The sequence below is a fragment of the Rhincodon typus genome, chromosome 8 (assembly GCF_021869965.1).
Source record: "Rhincodon typus isolate 14 chromosome 8, sRhiTyp1.1, whole genome shotgun sequence".
In the NCBI taxonomy this organism is placed as follows: domain Eukaryota; kingdom Metazoa; phylum Chordata; class Chondrichthyes; order Orectolobiformes; family Rhincodontidae; genus Rhincodon; species Rhincodon typus.
This window is the reverse complement of record NC_063339.1, coordinates 36,948,975-36,975,577: the sequence shown is the minus strand read 5'-3', so window position 1 is coordinate 36,975,577 and position 26,603 is coordinate 36,948,975. Positions and strand designations below refer to the sequence as shown.

The 26,603-nt window shown below is 39.4% G+C and overlaps 1 protein-coding gene across 1 annotated transcript; it reads left to right on the top strand.

The window, feature by feature from the left end:
• The first annotated feature begins 592 nt into the window (after nt 1–592).
• LOC109918819 (cytochrome c oxidase assembly factor 8) lies at nt 593–26,603 on the top strand. Its single transcript, XM_048600228.1, has 6 exons — nt 593–1,326; nt 9,067–9,264; nt 20,627–20,690; nt 23,875–23,965; nt 24,790–24,911; nt 26,025–26,603. Exons 1-5 carry the CDS (start codon nt 1,156–1,158, stop codon nt 24,890–24,892), a joined length of 627 nt encoding a protein of 208 aa, XP_048456185.1. The 5' UTR covers nt 593–1,155; the 3' UTR covers nt 24,893–24,911; nt 26,025–26,603.

Below are 26,603 nucleotides of genomic sequence, written 5' to 3'. Positions count from 1 at the left end.
AGCAGGCCAAGCAGCATCATAGGAGCAGAGCTGCTTGGCCTGCTGTGTTCATCCAGCCTTGCACCTTGTTGTCTCGGATTCTCCAGCATCTGCAGTTCCTACTATCTCTGATTCGATCAGATAATTCCTGAATAGGGCGGCTCACTATAGTACTTTTGCCTCACTAAGACAGGGCCCAAGTTGATTCCAGCCGCGAGTGACTGTCTATGTGGAGTTTGCACATTCTCCCCGTGTTTGCATGGGTTTGCTCCCAAGATGTGCAGGCTAGGTGAATTAGCCATAGATGGGGAGTTACGGCGATAGGGACGGACGCCCTTCGGAAGGTTGGTGCAGACGCCACGAACCAAACAGCCTCTTCCCACACTGTAGGGATTCTGTGACTGAAAATAAAAAAGAGGGATACTAAGTGACACAGATCATGTTGAAATGGTATGCTGGATTGGCGGGTTGGTGTTAGAGAATATCTCCCTTGGATATATCGTGCCTTCACCAGATTACACGGGAACTAGGATGATTAACGCATCACTGACTGTGAAGCAGCCAGTTTGTCTTCACTTCTCGACGTAATTTATGAAGCAACAAGGCGTGGAGCTGGATGCACACAGCAGGCCATGCAGCATCAGAGGAGCAGGAAAGCTGACGTTTCGGGTCTGGACCCTTCTCTGATGCTGCCGGGCCTGCTGTGTTCACCAGCTCCACACCTTGTTATCTCAGACTCCAGCATCGGCAGTTTCTAATATCTCTGAGTAATTCATGAGGCGTTGGCGCAGGCTCTGAGAGATAAACTCCACGTTAGGCTCTGTCATACAGGCCAGGCCGCACCGGTTATACCGAAAGAGAGCGTGCGCGAGACTCGCTCCCAAACCGCGCGCGCGCCCGATTCAACACACCGTCATTATGTACCGAACCGGTACAGGGAGACGAGTTCACTCCCGGTCAAACCCACCAGAAGCTCCTTCTGGATCCTTCCACTCACCAACCAACTGCCTAGCCGGGAACTCTCTGGAAAACGCTAGTTCGAAGAGTTTTCGACCACGCATACGCGGAGAGCCAAACCCCGCCAACTGCCGGATCGCTTCACGACAGGATGTCGGTTCCTTACTGCCGTAAACTGGAACAGCTCGGGACAAGGCGGATGGTCGTGTCTTCTTAGCGATGAGCTGCAGGTCGATAACTGTCTTTTCGTTTGTTGGAAAATTGTCGAGGGCAAGAATATTTCATAGTACCCGGGTAAAGGAAGCTGGAGGGGACAAATACGTGGTGTTGGCAGGAAGGTGCTGTCCAGTTTCGAGCAGTGCTGCTGATCAAAGTGAAAATGGTGCCGAGGTATATGATAACCTTCCTGTTTCTAGTAAATGTGAAGCAACTCTAGGGTGACTGTCAATGTTATTTGAAGCTTATTACCCTCCCGGGAACTGTCCTTGTCTACCTAACGTAGGTCATAAACATAATATTGTACCGTCCTTGATTTTTCTCCGCAAACTGCTTTAACGAAGGTTTGATTTATTAAGAGATAACCCAGTGTGGATGCTGAATATTATTGTTAGAAGTGGACAATGGAGGAAAATTTTCATCCGTTGGCAGAATCATTCACATATATCAGACATCTCAAGCTGTCATGTTAAATGCCGCAATTGTAGCCTTTGCGTTTTGGATGCAGTACCCTAAAATATTTAGCATTCGCTGGCAGCAGTTGTCGGAAAAACCTTCTGAGAGTTAGTGCAGTGTATTGCATGGTACCCATTACAGCCACCCGCGTCATGCAGTTTGTCGGAAAGAATGAATTGTTTAAAGTGGTGAATGGGATGGTCAAGTGGGCTGCCTTGTCTTGGATATTGAGCTGTTCGAGTTGTAGCTGCATTCATCTGATAGCTACTTTGAGACTGACTGCAATCAAAGATTGATTGCTACTTTGCTATGAAGTACATATTATCAAAAATTCCAGTGCTGTAGAAGTTCTTTGCAGGAAAAGCTTCATGCCTTTCCCTCATCAGACATGATTTGTGAATCTCTAATTTTTTTTCAATCAGACCTGCAAAATTGTAAATGGCCTAGTGGTATTATCGCTGGACTGTTAATCCAGAGACCCAGATAATGTTCTGGGGACCCAGGTTTGCCATGGCGGATGGTGGAATTTGGAATTTGCATTCAATAAGAAATAGCTGGAATTAAGAATCTAATGATGACCATGAATCCGTTGTCTATTGTCTATTGTCAGGAAAATCCCATCAGGTTCACTCTTTTAGGGAAAGAAACTGCCATCCTCACCTGGTCTGGCTTACGTGTGACTCCAGACCTACAGCAATGTGATTGACCTTAACTGCTCTCTGGGCACTTAAGGATGGGCAATAAATGCTGCCGAGCCAGTGATGCCCTCATCCCATGAATGAATAAAGAGAAAAAAATTATTATATCACAGGTTTATCCATTAAGGCTGAAAACATCCCATTTTGATCTTGAATTGCAAAATATCTATGGTAGTAGTGAAATAAGTTTGGAAGATTCCTCTACCTACAATAATGCACTGAGTGAAGTACCATTGTTTTTACCAGTGATTATATTGTCCTGTTAATAACATTTATAAGATAACATAACATAATAACATTTCCCTCATTCAGTAGGCCTCTTGCTTTTTGAGTCAGAAGATATTAAACTCAGACCCTAAATGTTCTGGCAGCATCTGTGAAGAGCAATCAGAATTAATGTTTCAGGTCCGGTCACCCTTCCTCATAACTGATGGTAGCTAGGAAAATCTTGATTTATATGCAGAACATAGGGTTGGAGGGAGTGGGTCAGGATTAAACGATAGATGGGAATAGAGCCCAAGGAGAGAGAAGAACAGTTGGACAGACAAAGGAGTGGATAACTATCTGGCTAGGAGGGTGAATAGCTGTTAAGAGACACTGTTAGTGGCTAACAATAGGTAGTGTGTAATGGTAGACTATATGATAACAAAGCCCAGTACGTGGTGCAAGTAAGGTGCTGCTTCACCTGGTAGGTTTGTTTGGGCCCTTGGATACTGAGGAGGGAGGAGATAAATGGGCAGGTGTTACATCTTTGGTTGCAGGGGAAGGTGCTGCAGTGGGGGTGGGGTGGGTGTTGGAAGTGAAGGAAGAGTGGATCAGTGTGTCCCAGAGAGAATGGTCCCTGTGGAAGGCAGACAAAGGAGGGGAAGGCAATACATGTCTGGTGGGTGGCATCTCGCTGGAGGTGGTGGAAATGGCAGCTGATGATCTTCTGGATGTGGATGCTGGTGGGATGGTAGGTAAGGACAAGGGGAACCCTATCGCTGTTGTGGGAGGGAAGAGAGGGGGTGAGGGCAGATGTGTGTGAGATGGGTCGGATCTGGTTAAGGGCCTTGTTGACAACGGTGCTGGGGAATCCTCGGTTGAGGAACAAGGTGGACATTTCAGAGGCTCCCTTGTTGAAGTTGGCCCGATAGGAACATGTGCGACAGAATCAGAGGAACTGGGAGAATGCAGTGGAATCTCTAGAGAAAACAGAATTGTGAGGATGTACAGTCCAGGTAGCTGTTGGAGTTGGTGGATTTATAGTGGATATTAGTGGCTAGTCTATCCCCAGAAATGGAAACAGAGATGTTGAGGAAGGGAAGAGTCAGAGATAGACCAGGCGAAAGTGAGGGCGAGGTGGAAATTGGAAGCGAAATCGATGAATTTTTCCAATTCTGGATGAGAGAAGGGATTAGTACCGATAATATCATCGATATATCTGAGAAAGAATTGTGGGTGGGACCGGAATAGGATTGGAACAAGAAATGTTCCATGTTACCAACCAAGAGACAGGAGTAACTGGGGCCGATGTGGGTACCCATGGCCACCCCTCTGACCTGAAGAAAATGAGAGAAGTTAAAAGAGAAGTTGTTGAGGGTGCGAAGGAGGGTGGTGGTGGGTGGGGCCAGTTCAGGCCTCCGTCCAGGAAGAAGCAGGGAGCCCTGAGACCATTCTGCTGGGGGATGGATGTGTAAAGGGTAAAAAGGTAGCGGCTGGAGCCTGCAAACTGGAAATTCTGAAACCAGAACAGAGTGTCAGAGGAATCTCAGATGTATATGGGCAGGGACTGGAACGGGGAGAAAAGACTGAGTCAAGGTAGGAAGGGATGAGGTCTCTGGGACAGGAGCAGGCTGAAACGATGGGTCTGCCCAGGCAGTCCTGTTTGTGGATTTTCGGAAAGAGGTAGAAGCGAGCTGTGTGGAGCTGGGGAACTATCAGCTTAGAGGCAGTGAGGGGGAGATCACCAGTTAAACTGAGGTCACTGACCATGATAGATACAATGGTCTGATGTGCCATGGTGGGGTCATGGTCCAGGGATGATAGGAGGAGCTATCTGAGAGCAGGCACTCGGCCTCTGTAATATCAAGGCCAGTACACTGGACTTCCTCATTTAACTCCTCCCTCTTCGGTATCCAAGGGCTCAGACATACCTTTTAGGTGAAGCAGCACTTGATACCTGAACTTTGCACAATCTAGTCTACTGCATTCGCTGCTCACTCCTCTACATTGGGGAAACAAAGCATAGACTGGGTGACCACTTCACAGAACATCTACATTCTGCTCACAAAAAAGACTCTGCCTGCCATTTTCACACACCATCCTGTTCCCTGGCCAACACCTCTGTCTCTGGCTTGCTGCAGTTCCAGTGAAGCTCAGCGCAAGCTGGAAGAACAACATCTCATTTTCTGCTTGGGGACCCTGCAGCCCTCCGGACTCAATATCAAGTTCAATAATTTTAGGGCCTGAACTCTCCCATTTCCTAGACCCCTACCACACACCAGGCCTTGTTTTCACATAGTCTGCCATTACACACTATCTATTGTTAGACAATAACTGTCTCCATTAACAGCTATTCACCCTCCCAGCCAGATCGTTATCCACTCCTTTGTCTGTCCAACTGATCTTCTCTGTCTTTGGACTCTAATCCCACCTATCGTTTACTCCCAACCCACTCATTCCACCCGATCTTCTGCACATAAACTGACATTTTCCTCGCTACCAACAGTTCTGAGGAAGGGTCACCGGACCCAAACGTTAACTCTGATTTATCTTCACAGATGCTGCCAGACCTGCTGAGATTTTCCAGCAACTTCTGTTTTCGTTTCTGATTTACAGCATCCACAGATTTTTCAGGTTTTTTCACCCTGCATGTTCTCTCGCATGGACAAAAAAAAAAATCCCTTCACACTTTGTAAAATTACGAAGAAGTTATCCCTATTGTCCTGGCTAATATTTATCACCCAATCAAAACAGAACCATAGAAATGATACAGCACAGAAGGGGACCGTTTGGCACATCTTGTTCGTTCTGTCCCAAAGATACCCAGATGATCTTTCTAATTCTTTATTCCTGCCCACAGGTCATAGCCCTGCAGCTTACAGCATTTAAAGTGCAGATTCAGATATTTTGAAGAGTTTTGGGTTTCTGCCTCCACCACTTACCCAGGCAGCGAATTCCAGACACCCCCACCATCCTCTGCATTATTAAAAAAAACTGAGAGATTGATTCTTTTCACGTTGCCTGTTGTGAGAGCTTCATGTGGCTGCTGCATTTCCTATATTACACCAGTAACCAATGATTGTTTAATCACCTGGGATTTTTGTCGCCAACTACCTATAAAACCTGTACTGTTAGGTATATATTATCAAAACTACACTGCTGTAGTAATTCTTTGCAGGAAAAGCATTCATGATTCTTTCTGACACAACTGCGGGCCATTTCTTCCAGTGATAACGCAGTCTGTGTATCTGTATTTCATAATGTCTGTAAAGCTCTTTGGAATATCTTGATTAATGCAAGTCTTTCTGAGAAGATTATTGAGGGGAAGCTTGGATGACTTATTGGCCTTTTGATGTCCACTTGATCTGCTAGATTATTTCCTACTAAAAACAATGTTTAATATTTCTCTTTCGACCATTGGAATTATGTTGGTCAGAAGGGAAGAAATGGAAATATATTAGTATCTAATTAAACTTATTAATTTGGCTCTTTTTAATTACAGAACTTTGAAAGACTTGTGCACTGACAGACCACATGAATTCATTGGTACAATATATGTTGCGAAGTATAAATTTGCTCAATGTGCCATCTATCTGTTGTTTCAAGATACCCAATACATGCGTACAATGTTTGATTTGAACAAAATGCATATTTGCATTTTGAGTTATTCATACTGCCTCTGGCCTGTTCTTTTTCAATCACACTAATTTGATCTTGAGACAGTAAAATGAATAAGTTAGTGATGTGTGATTTCATTAATTAACTTCTGTATTTAACAAAATCATTTTCGTTTTCACTACTGGAAGAGAAGCTTTATTGAACAGCACTGCAGTAATTTAAATTATATAGTAGCACTTTGCAGATCACCAGTCAAAATGTTGCTTTTTTATGAGTGGAGGAACAATTTTGTTCAATTCATTGACGCTTTAGTTAAATTGTTTCGCATACAGACTTGTGATTGTATAGTCCAAGTATTGTTACTCAGCAGAGCTGCATTCACAAATCAAGAAACAGCGACGTCACTGAATACTGCAAATGATGTGGGTCCTGACAACATTCCAACAATGGTACTGAAGATCTGTGTTCCAGAATTAGCTGCAGTCCTCGTCAAAGCTGTTCCGGTACAGTTACAACACTGGCATCCACCTAACAATGTGGAATATTGCCCAGGTATCCCCTGACTCCAACAACTGGGATAAATCCAACCCAGTCAACTACCACCCCATCAGTCTATATTTGACCATCAACAAGCTGATGGAAATATGCTAGTAAAACGCCCCTCGCTCAGTAACACCTGTTGTCGGATGCTTGGGCCCACTCATTTTCCGACTTTATTCCAGCCTTGTTCCAAACATGGACAACTCCAGAGTTGAGGAGAGAGTGACTGCCCTTGACATTTTATAAGTCAAAAGAGCTGTATTTGACTGAGTATGACATCAAGGAGCCCTAGCAAAACTGGAGCTAGTGAGAATCGGGGGGGAAAAAGCATTCCATTGGTTGAATTATACCTAGCACAAAGGAAATTGGTTGAGATTGTAGGAGGTCATTCATCTCAGTCCCAGGACATCAGGTGTTTGTCGGGGTCGTGTCCTAGGGCGCAGCCACCTTCGGATGCTTCGTCAATCAATATGGTCAGAAATTGGGATGTTCATTGATTGCACACTTTTTAGAATAATTCACAACTCCTCGGAGAGTGAAGCAATCTGTGTGAATATGCCGTAAGACCTGAACAACATCCAGTGTTGGACTGATAATTAGCAAGTAACATTTGTGCAACACAGGTAAAAGGCAATTACCATCTCCAACAAGAGAGACTCGAATCATGACCCCTTACATTCATGGGCATTATCATTGCTGAGTTCGCTGCTATCAGCATTCTGTAGGTTACCATTGACCAAAAACTGAACTAGATCAGTGATGTAAATACTGCAGCTGCAGCGGGTCAGAGGCATGGACATCTGCAGCAAATAACTCCCCTCCTGTCTCCCCAGAGCATGTTGATCATCTATAATACATAAGTCAGGAGTGGGATGGAATAATCTCCATTTGCTTGGATGGTTTCAACTTCAATATCATTCCACGAAATCAACATCAGGACAAAGCAGCCACTAGACTGGCACCTCATCTAGCATCCTCAATCCCTCCACTACTGTTGCATAGAGGCACTGCAGAAACTCACTAAGGCTCCTTAAACAGCATCTCCCAAACCCTTAGCCTTTCCCACCTTAAGACAAGGGCAGCAGATACAAAGGAATACCACATCTGCAAAAGTTCCTTCTAAGCCCCATACAATTCTGACTCAGAACTATGTTGCCTATTCTCTACTGTCACTGGTCAAATCCTGGATCTCTGCTGTGGCTCAAAGGCAGTTGGAGTCTAGCTGCCCCATCTTGCAATGTCAACACCTGTGGATGAAAGAAAATCTACTATTTATACCACTTATAAGTCAAAAGAGCTATCAGCCACTTTCTTAAAAAAAAACTCTATCCCTCTTCTCTTGAATTGTGTGACTGACATGTTTTTCTGTGCATGAATGAACGCAAGTACTGAAAGCAGAATCCCAACTCTATGTTCAGAGCATGCATGAGATTGAACCAATTCATACTTGATCTATAATTGATCATGTCTGGCTTAACCTGATATAATTGCAAATTAGGTAAATTATGATTTTATTATTGTAAGTATATTTCATTTTTATTCAATTTCTTTTCTATCCAACATACTTCATTAATTTGCTGTCACCACTTCATACTCAATCCAAATCTACATGCCAGTTCAAGTTAATACAACCTAATTTATCTCCCTCAAATTTCAGTATCATATTGTTGAATCTGGCTGCCTATAGAAAAACATTTTTCTTTTGTTAAGTAGAAACTTTGAAAGCATTATTGGGGAGTTATTAATTGATAAAGCTATGTTTAAGCTTTTCCTGTTATGAGGGAGGGTCACTGGGCTCAAAATGTTAACTCTGCATTCTCTCCAGAGATGCTGCCAGATTTGCTGAGTTTCTCCAGTAATTTCTGTTTGTGTTTAAGCATTTTCTAGTTTTGTTTAAAACACAGAAAAACATTAAGCAGCTGTCCATGACCTTGACCTGTCTAAACTTTGTGATCCATGGAAACTGCTACCATGCTGCCTCTGTGGGCAAAATCAATCAGTTCTTCCATAAAGTTATGCTGCGCTATCCTGTGAACCATTTTGTGTTGATTTTCAGCCTGAGCTTTTGCTGTCAAAGTTCTTGTATTCAAGAAATCTCTGATTTAAATGAAAATGTTATAGAGTTAAAATGTTACATACTTAACCTAAAGTGAGCAAGCGCATATCCTGCATGGAAGGATGTATTTTTAATCTCTTCATATCCAATTGTACCCACATAGTCAAGTGTTTAATATAAAATGTCAAAGATCTGTTCATTTCCAGACAAACGTTCATGAAATGTGTGTTGTGGCTATAATTGTTCTACAAATGTGGGTACACAGTCTGAACTGCTATTACTCTGAAATTTTAAGAGGAACGCTAATTATTTATTATCTAAACTGAAATAAACTTTTCTCAGATTTCAAGTTTCCAGCCTCCTGCGGACTTGCACCATGACTGGGTTGGCCCTCCAGATAGGCTTTCAAACCTAAGACCTATGAAGTTTTATACACCAAAGCTTGAATCCAAACTGGAGCAGGAGCTGAGGAATTTAAGGATGGACACACAAGACTGGAACCAGAACTTTTGGTTGAATCAGAACATAACTTTCAACAAGGTGAGTAGTATGAGTGATTTAAGTTTGTATTGATTTGAAGTATTCTGTGCTCTTAATGGCAGGAATTTCTGATTTTTTTTTTAAAGCCATGTGATGCAAACAGCCTTTATTATATTGATTACAAAGGATTTAGATGACATAAAACATGACATTTGACAGAACCAACCTGTTAGGTGTTTATGCTTTACGTGAGCCTCCTCCCATCTTTCCTCATTCCTTTCCCCCTTAAATGCTTGTCCAGCTTCCCTTTAAACATATCTATATTGTTTGCTTTGACCATTCTATTATACTCCTGATAGCTAGATAGTGAAAGAAGAAATAAGAGCTAGTTTTTACTTCTTTACAATTTACAATTTACTTCTCCTTTACCATTTACTATATTGATTTATTCACAAAGTGAAACATTACAGGTTTGTAACGTCTGATTCCACTCTATGCCCATGTTAGTGAATGTCTGTTCATACACTCTTGAGCAAACTGAAAAAAACAAACAAGTTAATTACCAAATTGACAAACACTTCCGTAAAGGGACATGATGACAAATATTAGCATTTGAAAGGAAACTTTTAAAGTAATGTTCCTGTGGCTGATAATGCAGCCTATCCCTCAAGTTTGTGATCTTTATGGCTTTTCTTTGGAGGGTGGACCATCTGGAAATCTAGACAATTTTGCAAAGTTAACAACAATACACTTGATATCTCAGCAGCTACTTGTCACTTTTTAGTTCTAATAATTTTATAAGCACCTTTTCCCTGCCTTAATATTTTAAGTTCCTCCCTCCCGTTTTTGTCCTGATTCACAGTTATTTCTGGAATGCTATTTGTACCCTCTACCTAAAGACAGATGGAAAATACCTTTTTAATTTCTTTACCATTTACTTATTTTCCATTATAAACTCAGCAGACTTTCCTTAGAGGATCAAAGCTTTTTACCCATTTTCCTTTCTAAATAACTGTTAAGTGTGAGGTAGTGTTATTGTCAACGAGCTCGTAATACAGAGACCCAGGGAATGTTCTATTTTTGAATTTAATAAAATCTGAAATTTAAAGTCTAATGACTGCAAATCTGTTATCCATTGGTGTAAATCCCAGTCTCATTCATTAATGTCCTTTAGGGAAGGCCTGTTGTTCTTACTGGCCTGGCCTACATGTGACTCCAGATCCACAGCAATGTGGTTGACTCTTAACTACTCTCTGAAAAGGCCTAGCAAGCCATACAGTTGTATCAACTGTGAACAAGTCTCAAAAGGAAATTAAATCAATGGCATCAACCTAAGCGCTGAAAACAACAACATCAAACTCAACTCTGTCAACTCTGCAAAGTCTTCTTTAATAACTTCTAGCAGCAAGCGGTAAAACTGGGAGAACTGTCTCGCAGACTAGTTGAGCCACAGCCTGGTATAGCCATACTCAGCGTCATACCTTATACACAATGCCTCAGATAACAGTATCATCATCCATGGGTATGTCCTGTTCCACTGGCTGGACAAAACCAGCAGGTGTGGCAGCATTGTGATACACAGCAGGGAGGGATTTGCCCAGGGACTCTTTAACATGGACTGTGAATCCCACGAAGTCTCATGACATTAGGTCAGAAATGGGCAAGGTAATTGCCTGCTGCTTACCATGTACATTCACCTCAGCTGATGAATTATACTCCTCCATGTTGAACACCACTTGAGGAAGCACGAAGGATGACGATGATACAGAATGAACTCTGGGTAGGGAACTTTCAAAGTGCACAGTGCCATTGCTGACTAATCTGGTCAAGTCCTAAAGGACACAGCTGCAAAATTGGATCTGCAGAAGGTGGTGAGGGAACTAACAAATGGAAAAGGTGTACTTGACCTCACCCTCATCAGTCTGTCTGCTGCAGATGCATTTGTCCTTGACAGTGTCAGTAAGAGTGACACCGCACAGTCCTTGGTGAGACAAAGTCCCATCTTTTCATTGAAGGAGCCCTCTATCATGTTGTGTGGCATTTTCATTGTAATAAATGAAAGACATGAGCAACTCGAGGCTGGGCATCCAAGATTCGCTGTGAGCCATCAGCGGCAGCAAAATTGTACTTGAACACAGTCTGCACCCTGGCATATCCCTCATAACCCTCACTCATTGAAGCATGCAGGAGGGTATGCCAGGAGCAACGTAAGATGTACCTAAAAATGAGGTGCCAACCTGGCGAAGCTACAAAACAGGACTGCCTCTGTTTTAAACAGCAGAAGTAGCAAATGTTAGACAAGGCTAAACGATTCCACCACCAACAGATAAGACCTAAGCTTTGCAGTCCTGCTGCATCCAATCATGAATGATGGCATACAGTTAACTCGCTGGAGGAGGAGGGGTGCCCTAAGTCCTCAATGTTATATCAAAAAGACAAGGCTGAAACATTTGCAACAACGATCCGCTAAAGAAGTGTCAAGTGGATGATCCAACTTTGTCTCTTCAAGATGTCACCAGCATCACTGATGCCAGTCTTCAGCCAAATCGATTTGCTCCATGTGTCATTGTGAAATGCCTGGACCATTGGATACTGCAAAGGGTACATGCTCTGACACTATTCTGGCAATAGTACTGAGGATATGTGCTCAAGAACTTGCCACATCTCTAACCAGACTGTGTTCCAGTCCACTTACAACACTGACATTTACCTGACAATGTAAAGAATTGCCCAGGTATCTTCAGCACACAAAGTTGGACAACTCCAACTCGGTTAATTATTACTTTATCAGTCTACTCTCAATCACAGAAAAGTATTGGAAGATGTCACAAGTGCTCTCAAGCAGCACTTCCTCAGCAATAACCTGCTCATGAGACTCAGTTTGGGTTCCATCAGAACCACTCTGCTCCTGACCATGTTCAAATAGGTCAAAAGAACTTAATTCCAGAGGTGAGTTGAGAATGACTGCCCTTCGCAGCAGGGCCACATTTAACTGAGCGTGGCATCAAAGAGCCCTTGCAAAATGTGAGTCATTGGGAATAGAGGAAAAATACTTGGAGTTGAACCTAGCACAATGATGATTGTAGGGGGTCACGATATCTCTGCAGGAGTTCCTTAGTGTTTTAATCCAACTATCTTCAGTTGCTTCATCAGTAAATTTCCCTCCATCATAAGGCCAGAGGTGGGAATGTTTGCCCATGATTGCACAATGTTCAGCACCATTCATGACTCTTCACATACCGAAGAAGTCTATATCCAAATGCAACAAGGCCTAGACAATACCAACATTTGGGCTGACAATTAACGTTCATGCCACACAGTGTCATGCAATGACCATCCCCAAAAAGAGAAAATCTAAGCATCACCCCTTGATATCCAATAGCATTACCATTGCTGAATACCCCCATGTTGACATCTTGGGGGTTCCCATTGACCCAAAATTGAATAGCCGTGTAAATACTGTGGGTACAAGACGAGATCAGATGCTAGGAATCCTGCAGCAAATAACTCTCATAATGACTCCCTAAAGTATATCCACCTTGTACAAGGCCCAAGTCAGAAGTGCAATGGAATATCCACTTACCTGGTTGAGTACAGCTCCAATAACACACACGAAGCTTAACAACATCCAGGACAAAGAATCTGGCTTGATTGGCAGTACATCCACAAACATTCACTTCTTCCACCACCATAACTCAGCAGCCATGTGTACCATCTATATGAAGTACTGGGGGAATTTGCCAAGGTTACTTAAGACAGGACCTTTCCAGCACATAACCACTGCCATCTGGAAGGATATGGACAACAGATACATGAGAACACCACTGTCTGTAAGTTGCTCTTCAAGCCATTCACAATTCTGACTTGGAAATATATCACTGTACCTTCAGCTGCACTGGATTAAAAGTCTGGAACTCTATCCCTAATGGCATTGTGAGTCTACCTACAGCAAATGGACTGCAGAAAGTGGTGATGATGATCTACCTTCTCAAGGGCAACCAGGGATGAGCAATAAAGACTCGCTGAACCAGTGACTCCCACATCCCATGAATGAACAATAAACATAAAATGACAAACAAAATAATTTTTGCTGCAAGTTTTGGACTAGAGGAGATGAAATTGGAATTTTAAATGTCAACCAAAGTTGGGTAGTTTGTTATATATAATTTTAAACAACCTCAGTTAAGCTTAGGGTTGTGTTATTGTTCCACTCAGGTAAATTGACATTCTCTTCTAATTTGCCCGATGTATGTTTTTTAAAATTTGTACATCTTCCACTGTGAACTACCAAATGTTAAGAACATCTGAAGCTATGCGCACTGTCTGCAGAACTACCTAATTAGTTTCTAATATTAAAGGTCTTGTGACTGCAAACACATTCCTTGTTGTACTTATTCCGTGTCATTATTATTTCATAATGTGAAACAAATGCTTAATTATATTGAATGCGTAATGCAATAAATTTCCTTTACCGTCTCATTCTTTCACCTCTAGGTGGCACTGCCAGCTTTTTTTCATATTTACTTCTGTCTGTTAACCTGAACTGCATTTTACACTGGAACAGTTAAAGGTATTAAAACAATTATATACTGATCTAAAAGAACAATTTACAAAGTATTTGTTGTCAATTATTTTGACTCCTCACATTGCTTGAGCTTCCTGCTATATTAGTACCAAACACAATTAACTAGCATACTGCTATCACAGTTGCTGCAGAATGTAGATTGGGAAATAAATTTTAAATCTTAGAACCTGCATTGATAGTTTTTTTTTATACTGAGGAGAGTTAATTATTTGTTGTCTCATAATTTTGCTATGTTTTCCCACTGTTGCTAAGTAGTTAATGTTCCACTGTTTCAACTGCTTGTCACTTGCAGTCCATTAAGAAATGGAGATGGAACTTGAACTACTAAAGCCTAAAAATTTTTTTGAGCTGATAAAAATTTTACAATGTGTTTCCAAATATAGGTGCAGAAACAGCATAAAATGAAAATGTTAGAATCTGTAACTTATTCTTTGCCTTGGGGTGGGATTTCTTTTTTTCCTGTTGCAATCCTTGCTTGTGCCTTGTAGATGGTGGGTGTGCTTTGGGGGAGTCAATTGGAGAGTTATTCGTTGCAGGATTCCTAGCCTCTGATCTGCTGTTGTACCCACAGTGCCTTGATTCCTCCTATCATTCTCAATATTCTGTTTCTGTGTACAAGTAAATTATTAAATTCCACATACATGTGTATAAATGAAAAGCTAATCCCACAGTTACTGATTGCAGGATAGATTTTTGTTTAGAACAGACGTGGGATGCTAGGACCTCCCTCTTCCCTCTACAGGCAAAAAAGGAATCCTCCAGTGACCCAAATCTCCTCTTTGCTAACCACAGCAACCTACTCTACTGCCACAAAATTCATGTACTAACTCTAGCACAACTAATTCCACTTCCCATACAGCATCTAGTATTCCTCAAGACAAAATCCCAGAGAAGGCACTAGAACATAAAGAATGAGTGGATGCTGGTGGGATGTGGTATGGCGGTTGAACTTTGGAGACTCTATAATTGCAATTAACCTGTGTAAGTAACCCTGTTTGGACAGTTTAGTTTTTGGCCAACGAACATTTCTGTTAGAATTGGTCACTTGGATCTTTGCAACTGGCCCTAGAGGAAGAGAGAGAATTAGCAAATTTGCACTGTCGGTACCAATAGTCCAATGCCACTACATGATGAGAGTATACTTGCATTCCATTGACAGAAGTGGAGCCCATAAATTTATTTCATATATATTTTACTTTTATTGTTTTCAACTTTCCCTTGCCTGATCCCAACAAATATGTTTCTGCACAGCCATCTCTTTAGTTTAAATAGAAAAGAGCATTGATTCTGCTGGATCAATCCTGACTGCTGTATGCGTTTTAGTGGCAGACATTTCAAATCAGTCTGCCAGTGTGCATGACTACTGTGATGTCCTATATGCTGGGAAAAGCCTGTATTTTTTTGTGTGATGTGTCTTGGAGAAGAAAATGGATTTTGATAAAGAGTTTATTGGTTTCCTCGTTCTACCATTGTTTGGGTTCTGAGAAATGTCCATATTATCTGGTTGTCAATAACTAAGAAGCAGAGGATACAGAAAGGTAATTACAGTGTGGCTGAGTTTCAGTCGTCTTTTCAGTGCAGCAGTTCACAACATTGAGAATATGTGCAAAGGCTTTTTGAATGGAATCATTTTCTGTTTAGCAATCTTTAAACAGTTCCTGTGTTGAAGCAGGTGCCTGAGAATGTTACAGTGTGCATTACACAGTTGGAAAGGACAAAACATTGAAGACAGGAAGAACAAGGGATTGTGTCTTGGAAAGTATTCATTGCTGTTGAAGTATTGCCAGATCCCTCTCTGACTTTGAATGAAATTGGAGAAGGGACAGTCTGGAGATCCTGTACCATCAGAATGGTTATGACCTGAGTGACAGAAGGTTTGTAAACATGCGCACTGTGGGTAATAACTGTCCACGATGGAGTATGGTTACCAATGAATACAACCCGAGGGCTAAAATTGGTGAGATATCGAACAAATGAAGGCCAGCTTGTAAAGACTGAGAGATTGAACGTGATGCCATATTTGTGCAGCAAGTGAGTGCTTGTAATTATGTGAGATATAAATCTGTTGTATCAAGTATTTAAAGTGAAATTGACCTTTTTTATTTGAATTCTCCATCAGCTGTTAACTAGAATTAAAATTTGCTTTTATTTGGTTAGTTTCTAATAGTAAAGCATTTAAAAGTGAAATCTTGCCCAGCAATTTTCTTTCTGTTGGGATTCTTTTCTTGTTAAATTTTATTGTTCTCAACAGGGATTATAATTTTAGGCTCTTGCTTGCATTTCTTTTGTTGATATTTTCCAAGCCCTAAACAGGTGCCTTGTCAATTAAAGTTTATAAATGTACTTTCTACATGGATTACCTGATTTTCATATTTGATTATTCAAATGTTGTTTGAAATATTAATCTCCAATTATTTCATTTTTAATATGTGGTATTGCACTTATGCTCTAATGCCTATTAAAATGTGGTGGGTTATCCGTCTTTTCATAATTCACTCTAATTGCTTTCATTCTTTTGTGGGTTCTGTGTATTGCTGGAGGAAAAAAAACATTTATTCCCTATTCGTAATTGCCTTTTGAGAAGGTTGTGCTGAGCTGCCTTCTTGACCTACTGCAGTCTACTTGATGGATGTACTTCTGCACTACTCTCTGGTTTAAATTTTTTTGACTTAGCAAATATACACAAATAGTGCAATATTTTCCACAGAAGCTAATTTTGATTTGATCGAATGCTTAACCTGGAGTGTAAATCAAATATGAAGGTACAAACTCCCTCCATAACCATATTGTGCATTTCCTAAGATTGTGTGGATTGCAGTGGTTTGAGAAAGCAGTTGACCATCACCTTCTCAAGGGCAATTAGAAACACAATAAATGCTCGCCCAGCCAGCGACATTCACATTCCCAGTGAATGATCTTTTTTTTTGAAAAATGATTTTAGACCTCAGCAAAAGTGCAGGCTACCTTTACACTAACTACTGTGTGAGTGCTTCATTTGCGTTATAGTGAGATACATTGTAGGTCATGGTGTAAAAGAGACAGCAAAATGAATACAAAATTGGCTGAGTGACAGGAAACAGAGACTAAAGGTCAATAGATATTTTTTGGGCCATAGGATGATTTACAGTGGAGTTACCCAGGGGCTGATTTTGGGAGCTGATATTGTATTGTACTGATATTGTATGGGGATCAATTTCAAAGTTTGCAGATGACACAAAACTTGAAACAGTTGCAAACTGTGAGGAAGGCAGTGTGGAACTCTGAAAAGATGTTGACAAGTTGGTGGAGTGCGTATATAGCTGACAAACGAGGTGATGCAGTATGACTGGAAGAACGTTGAAAAACAGTATAAAGTAGGAGATATACTTCTAAAGTGGATGTAGGAGCAGAAGGTCCGGGGTATATATGTGCACAGATCACTGAAGGTGGCATGACGTGTGGATAAAGCAGGTAATGAATTATGCAGTGCCCTCAGCTTTATTAACAAGCATAGAGTACAGGAGCAAGGAGATAAAGTATAATTTGCACAAGACACTTAACAAGCCACTTGTTAAAACTCAGCTGGAGTATTATGTACAGTTGTGGGTGCCAGATTGAGAAGGCAGGACTGTCATGGTGACCTCAATTTTTTATGGAAATTGAACATGCACTTTTGATGTCCCTGTTTAGCAAACCAACCATCAAGCCAACTGAGCTAACCAACCGTTCACTTCCAAATATAAGGTTCATTTGGCCAACTGTTAAAATAAAAGTACTAAATGTTCCTTCCAACTTTAAAATGTACACAGGTTCTTTCTAAAACAGTTCTGCAAATGGTCTTGATCATGCTTCAGCTCTGGAACACTAAGTACTGAGCCTAACAGCTCTTTAAGATGTTGTCCAAAAGCACTGAACTTACATTACACAACTAGTGCTGAAGCTCTACTGCAGTTTTAACAAAATTCTCAAAGGATTTAAAGGAATAACTGCTCGAGTAATTGTATCGATTTCAGTTCTTTTATGTCCGTGGAAGATGATATAGATAATGCAGCACGTTAACATTAATGCGATTTCAAATAATGTATTTTGTGACAACTGGCAAAATACCTGCATTAGCCACATTAATGTGCTTCCTCAATTTAGAAAAACAAGTAGCCTCCACACAATGTTCTACATGGACTTTTCTTCTAAAAACAAAACCAGCAACTACAAGCCAGTCAGTTTTAATTTAGTGATATGAAAGCTTTTAGAAATCATAGTCCAGAAGAAACCATTTGAACAAATGTGGATTATTTGAAGAAAGTCAACATAATCCTTCTTAAAGGCAAACCATTTTTTACAAACTTGATGAGATGGGTGGTAAGAGGGGTTAGCTATTGATGTGGTGTATAGGCTTCAAAGAGGGGTTTCATTAAATGTTTTGTATTGGCTTACTAGCAGAGTTGAAACCCATGTAATAAAAGGGGTGACATAAATGCAGAATTGGTCAAGTGACAGGAAACAGAGTAAATGAGGACATTTTTGGACTGGATGATGGTAGACAGCAGTATTTCTCAGAGGTCATTACTTGGGCCACAACCACTTACAATTTAAAAGTCTGCTGAATAGCGAGGTAGATGGTAATAGACTTAGAGGACAGATTGGTGGAATGGTTGACCAAGCGACAAATGTAATTTAAAGTAGAGAAGTTTAAAATCAGGTTTTTAAATAGTCCCTCATGATCGAGGATGACTAGCCTTCCCCCGTGGGTTTTTTGGGTTCTGAGATGACCGTTAAGTCCAATGTGAAATCTGAAAACTCTACTACATGAGGAGCAGATTGTGCTTGAAGAGTTGGATTTATACATTGTTTGGAGGTTTGTATACTTTCTAACATCTTTGCGCAATCCTGAGAAAGTATTTTTGTATTAAGATCATTAGAATTAGGAACAGGAGTAGTTTGTTTGGCCCCTCGAACCTGCTCTGCCACTCAATAAGAAATGTTTGATCCAACATTGCCATGTCCACTTTTCTGCCCTTTCCCTGTGTACCTTGATTTCCCGACTGATCAAGATTTAGTATCTTTCTTAATGAACCTTTTGTATTTTGGTCAATCGCAAGCCAAAAAGATCTGTGAGTTGGCGCTGTGTTTGATTGCAGAGGACATTGCTGACGGACTGCCTTTCTCGACACAAGTCATGGAGGCTCTTACAAAGGCTTTGTCAATGGGTATGTCTGCAAAGGCAAAGTCCCCATACACCCAGAGGACTATAGGGCTACTCTCTCATTAGAGAGAGACAATTAATGGTAGTTTAACCTGGAAGTCATCACTCCTCTCGTGAGGGAAGAGGTTGAGAAGGAGAATCCTGCATGGTAACCTTAGCCGGTGCAGGAATTGAACCTGTTGGCATCACTCTGCATCGCAAATCAGCCATCCAGCCAATTTAGATATGCGAAGTAACACATTTTCAGTAGGATTAACAATGACAGGCAATATAAACCCCAGAGTACAATTTTAAATATCACAGTTCAGCGGCACATCCAGTAGCTTTTGGTGATAAACACAATCAAACGCTTTCTCAAGGTCTGTGCAGCATTTGTTAATGTTCTTGTAAACATATAGACATTTATCAAAGATTGTTCTTGGGTTACATATTCCCTTCCTTGTTCCTACTACAGTTAAAATTCAGACTGCATTTTACCAGTTTTTACTTTGGCTGTGTTATTTTTTTCTATTATGCTTTTTCACGATCACTTTAACAAGATAATTCATTCAGCTTATAGTTCTAAACTGATTGCACTGCATAGCTTTCAGTTTCTTAGATCACTTAACAAATAATTAATGCCTCAAGACACTTGAAATGTACCTTTTTTTGGTATATATTTGATCACACATTTCTGTTAATACTTTTATTCCTGTTTCTCGAAGGGCTTTTTAGACGTCCTCTTGTTACTTCGTCTATGTCTGAAGTGCTTCCCGTATTGGTCAATTTCAAAGCATTCTTTACCTCCAATATCATAAAATTTGGCTCATGTATGCTTCTATATCTTGGCTCCATTAATTTGGATAATCATACAATTATATATTCTTTTTGCTGTGCATCCTTTTTAAACAATACTTTTTGATCTTTGTCTTTTATTCACTCGTCCACAATGTTGCTATTTCTTTCTTTCCATCAAAGATTTCACCTCTGGTCCATAACTTCCATTTGTGATTTCTTAACCAGCTCCAGAATTTCATCTCACATCTCTATATCACTTCTCTTTAGAACATAACAAACTTGTGTTTGACTGAGAAAACAATGCTACTTGCAGCTTAAGGAAAGAGATTCCTTTTTCCCTCGGGTAAACAGGGAGGAAAACTTAAAAAAAAAAAATCAGAATAAATTATCCAAGCTTTCTGCTGCAGATATCTAGTGGCAGTTGTCTGGATGAGATTATATACTTGCCTTTCTCAAAAAAGATCTCTCAGTACCTTTTATTGAAGTCTGTCTGCACTCTGCTCCATAGTGACGTTTTTTTCTTCCCCTTCGTAGAAGTCAATAAGACAGCAGACCCAAACTTACCTCCAGCACAATAATGGGGTCAATCAACTCCCTTTCTCAGGACATCATACAGTTTCCTATCCTAGATTTGCGGTTTTTCTCAGAGCAGACATTTTCAGATTCCAGTTTTGACTAACATCTATTGTCTTGTTCTATTGTTTTGAAATACACACAAATTAAAGTAAGACCACAGAGGGGAAAGTTCTTCAGCTTTTAGCATAAAATATTTCACTTCCTCTCGGCAAGTAATATTGTCACATCTCTCAAATTCATCGAATTGTGAAAGTGCTGTACAGCTGACTGTTTTCAGTAAAATGTTGTCCATTACTTTCCAGGAGAAAGAGAAGTTCATACACTCCCGCTTAAAGGCAAAAGGAATCGGTTTAAGAGATGAGGAAGGTGAGTAAACTGTAACCTTTGAATTTTTATTTCAATTAGGTAACTAAATATTTTTTAAACTCATGCAATATCATTGTAAAACATTGTCTCTAAGAAATATAAATAAACCAGGTTGTGCAGTAATTTTATTTAGATTGTTGTGAATGTGTATAAAATGTTGACATTGATTGAGGAGTGTGCATCATTGAATATTCATCACTCTGTTTCGGAGTTCTTTGTCTTAAAGTTAGTTTTAAAGATCCTTTGTTACCATGTTTTATGTTTTAAAACTATCGAAGCAACTCCAATCTTATGTTGAACTTTCACTGTGAAGGGAGATAATGTGCACAGAACTTAATGTCACTGAAGGCAAAATATTATACATGGCTGATGGCAATGCCCTACAACATGTATAAATTTTAGTATTTTTCAACCATTTGCAGATTATTTAAATTGTTGGCATTCAAAGTACAAACTCTGCTCATAAATTCCTGGTTTAAACACTAGGATTTACTTTAGCCAATAGCCACTCTTATCGCATACAACACAGTTTATAGTACCTTAGCTCTGACATTTTGGCATCGTAGAGATTGGATACTGACATCAAGTAATCTACTTTGTTGGTGTATGTGATTTTGGACTGCATTAACTCAATACCAAATATCTGTTTTGCTCTCTGGCAACAGGTAGTAGGTTTGTGTGACTTTGAAGCATTGGTCCTTCTTCCCAGCTCTTCGGATATTATCCCGTTTCCCTTTTAGAGAGCCCCACTGCCTAGCCAGCTGCAAATCCTATTTTAAATTCTATTCTGTAATTGGCCACTAGAAGTTGTGCAAATGCTTTTTTGGGCTGATCTGTAATCTTTTTCTGTGCTTTGTCCTGTGGACCAATGCCTCTGTAAATTCCTCTTAAAGAGATAACCTTCTATCGAAGAGAGATAGTAAGAACTGCCGATGCTGGAGTCAGAGATAAGACAGTGTGGAGCTGGAGGAACACAGCAGGCCAGGCAGAATCAGACGAGCAGGAAAGCTGACGTTTCGGGTGGGGAACCTTCTTCAGAAAATGGAAACTGGTGTACTAACATCACACAGGTACTGAGACACAACATTGGTCCTACTAGTCATATCACCACAAATCCTATTTTAAATGATATTCTGTAGCTGGCCACTAGGAGTTGTGCAAGTGCTTTTTTCGACTGATCTGTAATCTTTTTCTGTGCTTTCTCCCTGTGGACCAATGTTGTGTCTCAATACCTGTGGTATTAGTACACCAGTTGGGAATTCCAGGCATCAATGACTTTGTATATTAATGCTCCAGGTCACCAAGGAGTGAATATTTATTATTATTTGTTCATGGCATGTGTGCATTGCTGACTAGGCCAGCATTTAATGCCTATTCCTAATTGTTCTTGAAGGTAGTGGTGAGCTGCTGCCTTGATTTTGCTGTGGGTCATGAGCAAGTAGGTACACCCACAGTGCTATTAAGAAGGAATTTAACTCAGCAGTAGTGAAAGAATGATATATTTCCAAGTCGTGATGGAGGCTTGGAGAGGAACTTGCAAGTGGTGGTATTTTCATGTATCTGCTGCCCTTGTTGGAGGTAGTGGTCAAAGGTTTGAAATGTGCTGTTGAAGGAGTCTTGATAAGTTGCTGCCATAATCGTGTAGACGGTACATGCTGTTGCCGCTGTCCATCAGTGGCGAAGGAAGTAAAAGTTAAAACTGTGGTTGGACTGCCAATCAAGTACTGCTTTGTACTTGAATATTGTTGGAGGCAAATGAAGAATATTCCATCACACTCCTGACTTGAGCTTTGAGGATGGTAGACCAAATTTGGTGTATGAGTAGGTAAATTACTCGCTGCAGAATTCCTAGCCTCTGACTTGGTCTTGTGGCCACGGTAATTATATGGCTCATCCATTTTGGTTTCTAGTCAATGGCAACCCACAGGATATTGATAGAAGGTTATCTCTTTAAGAGGAATTTACAAAGGCCTTGGAAAGTAAGGTATAGCTTTTAAATTGAATTGTATAAGTTAGCAATATTTTTCATAGAGGTGAAAATTTTATACTTTAGATTTAGCAGTTATGCCTTGGCCCTGTTCTTATTAGACACTTCAGTTAAGTAGAAATTTTATAGAACAAAAAACAGTTTACTTTTTCAGTAATATTCTGACTTTGTATTCAGTTCTCTAATTTGCATTGTATCACACCAGAACATGGAGCCAGAAATTTGGCCATTAGATATCCGTTTGTCTGATATCATGCCTATGCAGCTGGAGCCATCTACTGTTTTATTTCTCTGACCTTTCCTTATGTCCATATATTACAGATTTATTATATTTGTTTTCAATTAAATAAGTTTGTTGCCATGCATTCCTGACTGAATCACTTAGGGTGAAACAGTGTATATTCTAATAAACCTCTCAAAACATTTCTTTTGATCATTAATTCTTTTTTTTATTGATGATCCTAGTTCTGGTTCATGTTCACAATTTGCTATTATGTGTGATGCAAAAATTCATATCCCTCAATGAAGAAATCAGAACTTTGAGAAAGCTGACTAGGCTGCACTGACATACTTTTAGTGTGGAATAGCCCAGATCCTGGTTAGTTAACACCAATTCAGAACAGTGCATCTAAATGGGAAGGAGTTTAAAAATAATTTCAGCTAAGTTATACAACTTTAACTTTTTTACAAAAATCAAGATCATTTTGTAAAACTGTGATGCACTATTGAAAGGTTAACCTGAATACAAGGGTCCCACAGCATCTGGTCATCTCAGGGGGAAAACTAACTTTTAACAACATTAAGGTCATATTTATTTATCTTCATAGTCAGTAATGTGAGAAGAAAATTGTAGAAACTCACCTGCATTGAAATGTGACTGCTGAGAAGGATATTTAATGAATTGTATAATTAAACAAAAACTGCTATTTCTATTTGAAAACCAAACTTTTCCTGATATCAAAAAACAGGAAAGTATGAAATGAATCAGTTTCTAATATGTTTTATGTCTTTTTGCTTGTGTTTAGTAAAATACTCAGCTAAGAATAAATTATAACCGGAATGCCGTTCTGCTTCTAGTTCTTAAAAAGCTACAAGATGCTTTTTACTCAAGGTGGCTTCATTTAATAGCAGCTTATCATATATGCTTATATCATACACAGTGCTTGTGGTTTTAATTGGTCATATTACATTTTTCAGGGAGAAAAAATACTCTCAGTGCAGAAGAGATGGCTGAATTTTATAAGGAATTTCTTGATATAAATTATAATAAACATGTGAACTACAATAAGTAAGTCAACCTATTGATTAAATTTTAAATAGTGTAAGCAATGTTTAAATGTTTGATTTTATTAATAGGGCTATGAATTAATTGGCAGTGTTGTATAAAACTGTGGCTGCTGGAGATCTGAAACAAAAACAGCAATTGCGAGAAATGCAGCAGGTCTGGCAGCATTCATGGGAAGAAAACCGGGTTCAAGTGCACTGAGTCTTCATCAGAACTCAGTGTAGTGTTTTCTGTTTGAAAAGTATTTACTTCTAGGACATAAGGAATAATGTTATTGTAATTATTTCTGTAAGTTGTATAGTTATATACAACTATAACAATGAACATATAATGATTTAAAATAAATAATCACTTGCTTTACAATCTATAAACCAACCAACCAATATTGAGATCTGTTCAATAAATCTGACGGTTTTAAGCAAGTTGCTTAGGTAAAACATATTTGTAGTATTGCAACGTTACATTTATAAGTAAAGGAGAAAACTGACCAGAATTTTTTAAGATGCCCTGTTCTTTTGTCACCCCTGAAGTAAATTGTAGTGAGATGAATGATAGCTATATGAAAATGAAGAGAGGCTAATAAAAACAAATTGAAAGTTTGAGATTCTTATCAAAGTTCTTCATTTTAACCTCACTTCAGTCAAGATGATATTATTGTCAACAGGTTTAAGTCAAACCATTTACGTGCTGGACATAAAGGAAATTGCTTAAATACATTGCTCAACATTGTAATACTCTGATGTTTCATGCCTAAGTTAGGTATAAACTTGTAACTGAGTGAATGTTGTCAAATGAGTAAGTCATTTTTTCCATATTTCTTTGTTTAGGGAATGGTACAAGCGTAATTTTACTATCACATGGTTAATGGGTCGAGTTGTACTGCAGAATGCCTGGAGGAAATGGAGAAGGAGGAAGGAAGTCGAACAATGAAAATCCTGTTCTATGAAAAGTTTAGTACGATTTAAATGCTTGGAATTGAAACTTAACTTTGCCATGAGGATATTAAAATCTGGGCATATATTTTAGCATCTTGAATTAAATGTATCCTAAGACACACATAACTGTAATCAAGTTTTGATGTATATTCCGTGTTTATCTTCTAAAAATATACATTACTGTGTATATATATTTTTGTTTCAACTCTTATGTTTGTTCAGTAGTGTCAGGTTCAAGTCCCACCTGTTCCAGGAGTGTGTAATAACATCTGGTGAATAAATTTGTTAGAAATGCTGTAATAATATAATAGCTGTTCATATAAGATTAATGATTAAGAGCCCATTAATTGAACAGCAACCAGAAATTCTTCTTCAATGAGAAATGAAGAAAACATAGCAAAAAACTGGTAATCATCTCAGTAGAAACCAGTAACCTTGTTTATTAAAAAGTCCATAATCCCAGTTATTACTAAAAGAATTAAGCCACTGCATTGAAGTTTTAAACATGAGTTTTTACTATTCAGTAGACTATTCACTAATTTTAAAATCATAACCAATTCCAATCTTCCTATCCACACACATCCATTTTCTGGCAATTATCACTGCATAAAAATTGGAAGTTGGAGGCCTCACTGGTTTCCCTCCTTCCTGCTAACCCTAAGTCTGAGGCACTGAATCAATTTGTTGAGAAGATAAATCCTCTAGTCTGAATCACTTATTAGCACATTACATCAAGCAATTTTCTCCCAAGCCATTTAAGGAGCTAGATAGTGTTTTTTTATTATCAACCACTCAAATAAAATTAGAGTTTTATTTATGGTATTGTGTGTGTGTTGTACTAGGTATTATTGGATTTGGAATCTGGTGCATCTCAGAAAATTTTTCATTTTCGCAGTGTTTTCTCCACTTAGCCACATCATGAACTTTGTTAGGAGTGGAGATAAGAAAATTGAGAAATTGAAACACTTGCTCCATTGGCTTTGCTATCAATTACAAGAGATTACAATCTGACAATTTGAACAGAGAGATTGAAATTGTGGTTTCATTATTTATGAAACATGCATTTTTTTACTTCTAAAGTAAGTGTGCGCATTGCAGGGTACTAATTTTCTGTTCTGTTTTTAAAGCTTTAATTTCTTTTGGCCAATCCAACTACTGGTCAGCGGTGATTTCAAGACTCATTGACAATGGTCCTCTTGGAGGTTGAGAGATTACTGGACATCCTCTTGTTTGATGTGATCATTACCAAGACATTATGTTGTGCCACGTCTCCTACTACTTTTCTGCTGATGACTGGATTTATGATGTAGATTGGCATGGAGCATTTCAATATCTTATGAGTTGCTTCTTAGCATATCATTGTGTGTACTGCTTGACAACTTCGAACTGAACCACCCTGAATTTCAATTCACAGCCTATGTTAGCCCATTTTGACTCTACCTGGTTTTCTTGCCTCAAACTTCTCCGATTTTGACATATGCATCCTTTCTGTATATGTGCCAAATTTCAAGTTCATTACTACTCTGCTCTGTTAAACTGCAAGCTATTACAAAGAGATGTGAATTCAAATGTAAGTAAGAAAAATTACTTCATATTTAGTACTTCATGCAGAGGTTGATAAAGATTGAGTAACTAACCAGGGATGTCATGTAAGCAAAAGTGTATCACTTTTTAATTGATAAGATTATTAAAGTGTAAAAAGTCTA

Coding starts and splice junctions, on each gene's coding strand:
- LOC109918819 (XM_048600228.1), top strand. CDS start 1,156: ATGAGCTGCAGGTCGATAACTGTCTTTTCGTTTGTTGGAAAATTGTCG. Junction 9,265..20,626: donor AGAACATAACTTTCAACAAG/GTGAGTAGTATG, acceptor ATTACTTTCCAG/GAGAAAGAGAAGTTCATACA. Junction 23,966..24,789: donor AAACATGTGAACTACAATAA/GTAAGTCAACCT, acceptor TTCTTTGTTTAG/GGAATGGTACAAGCGTAATT.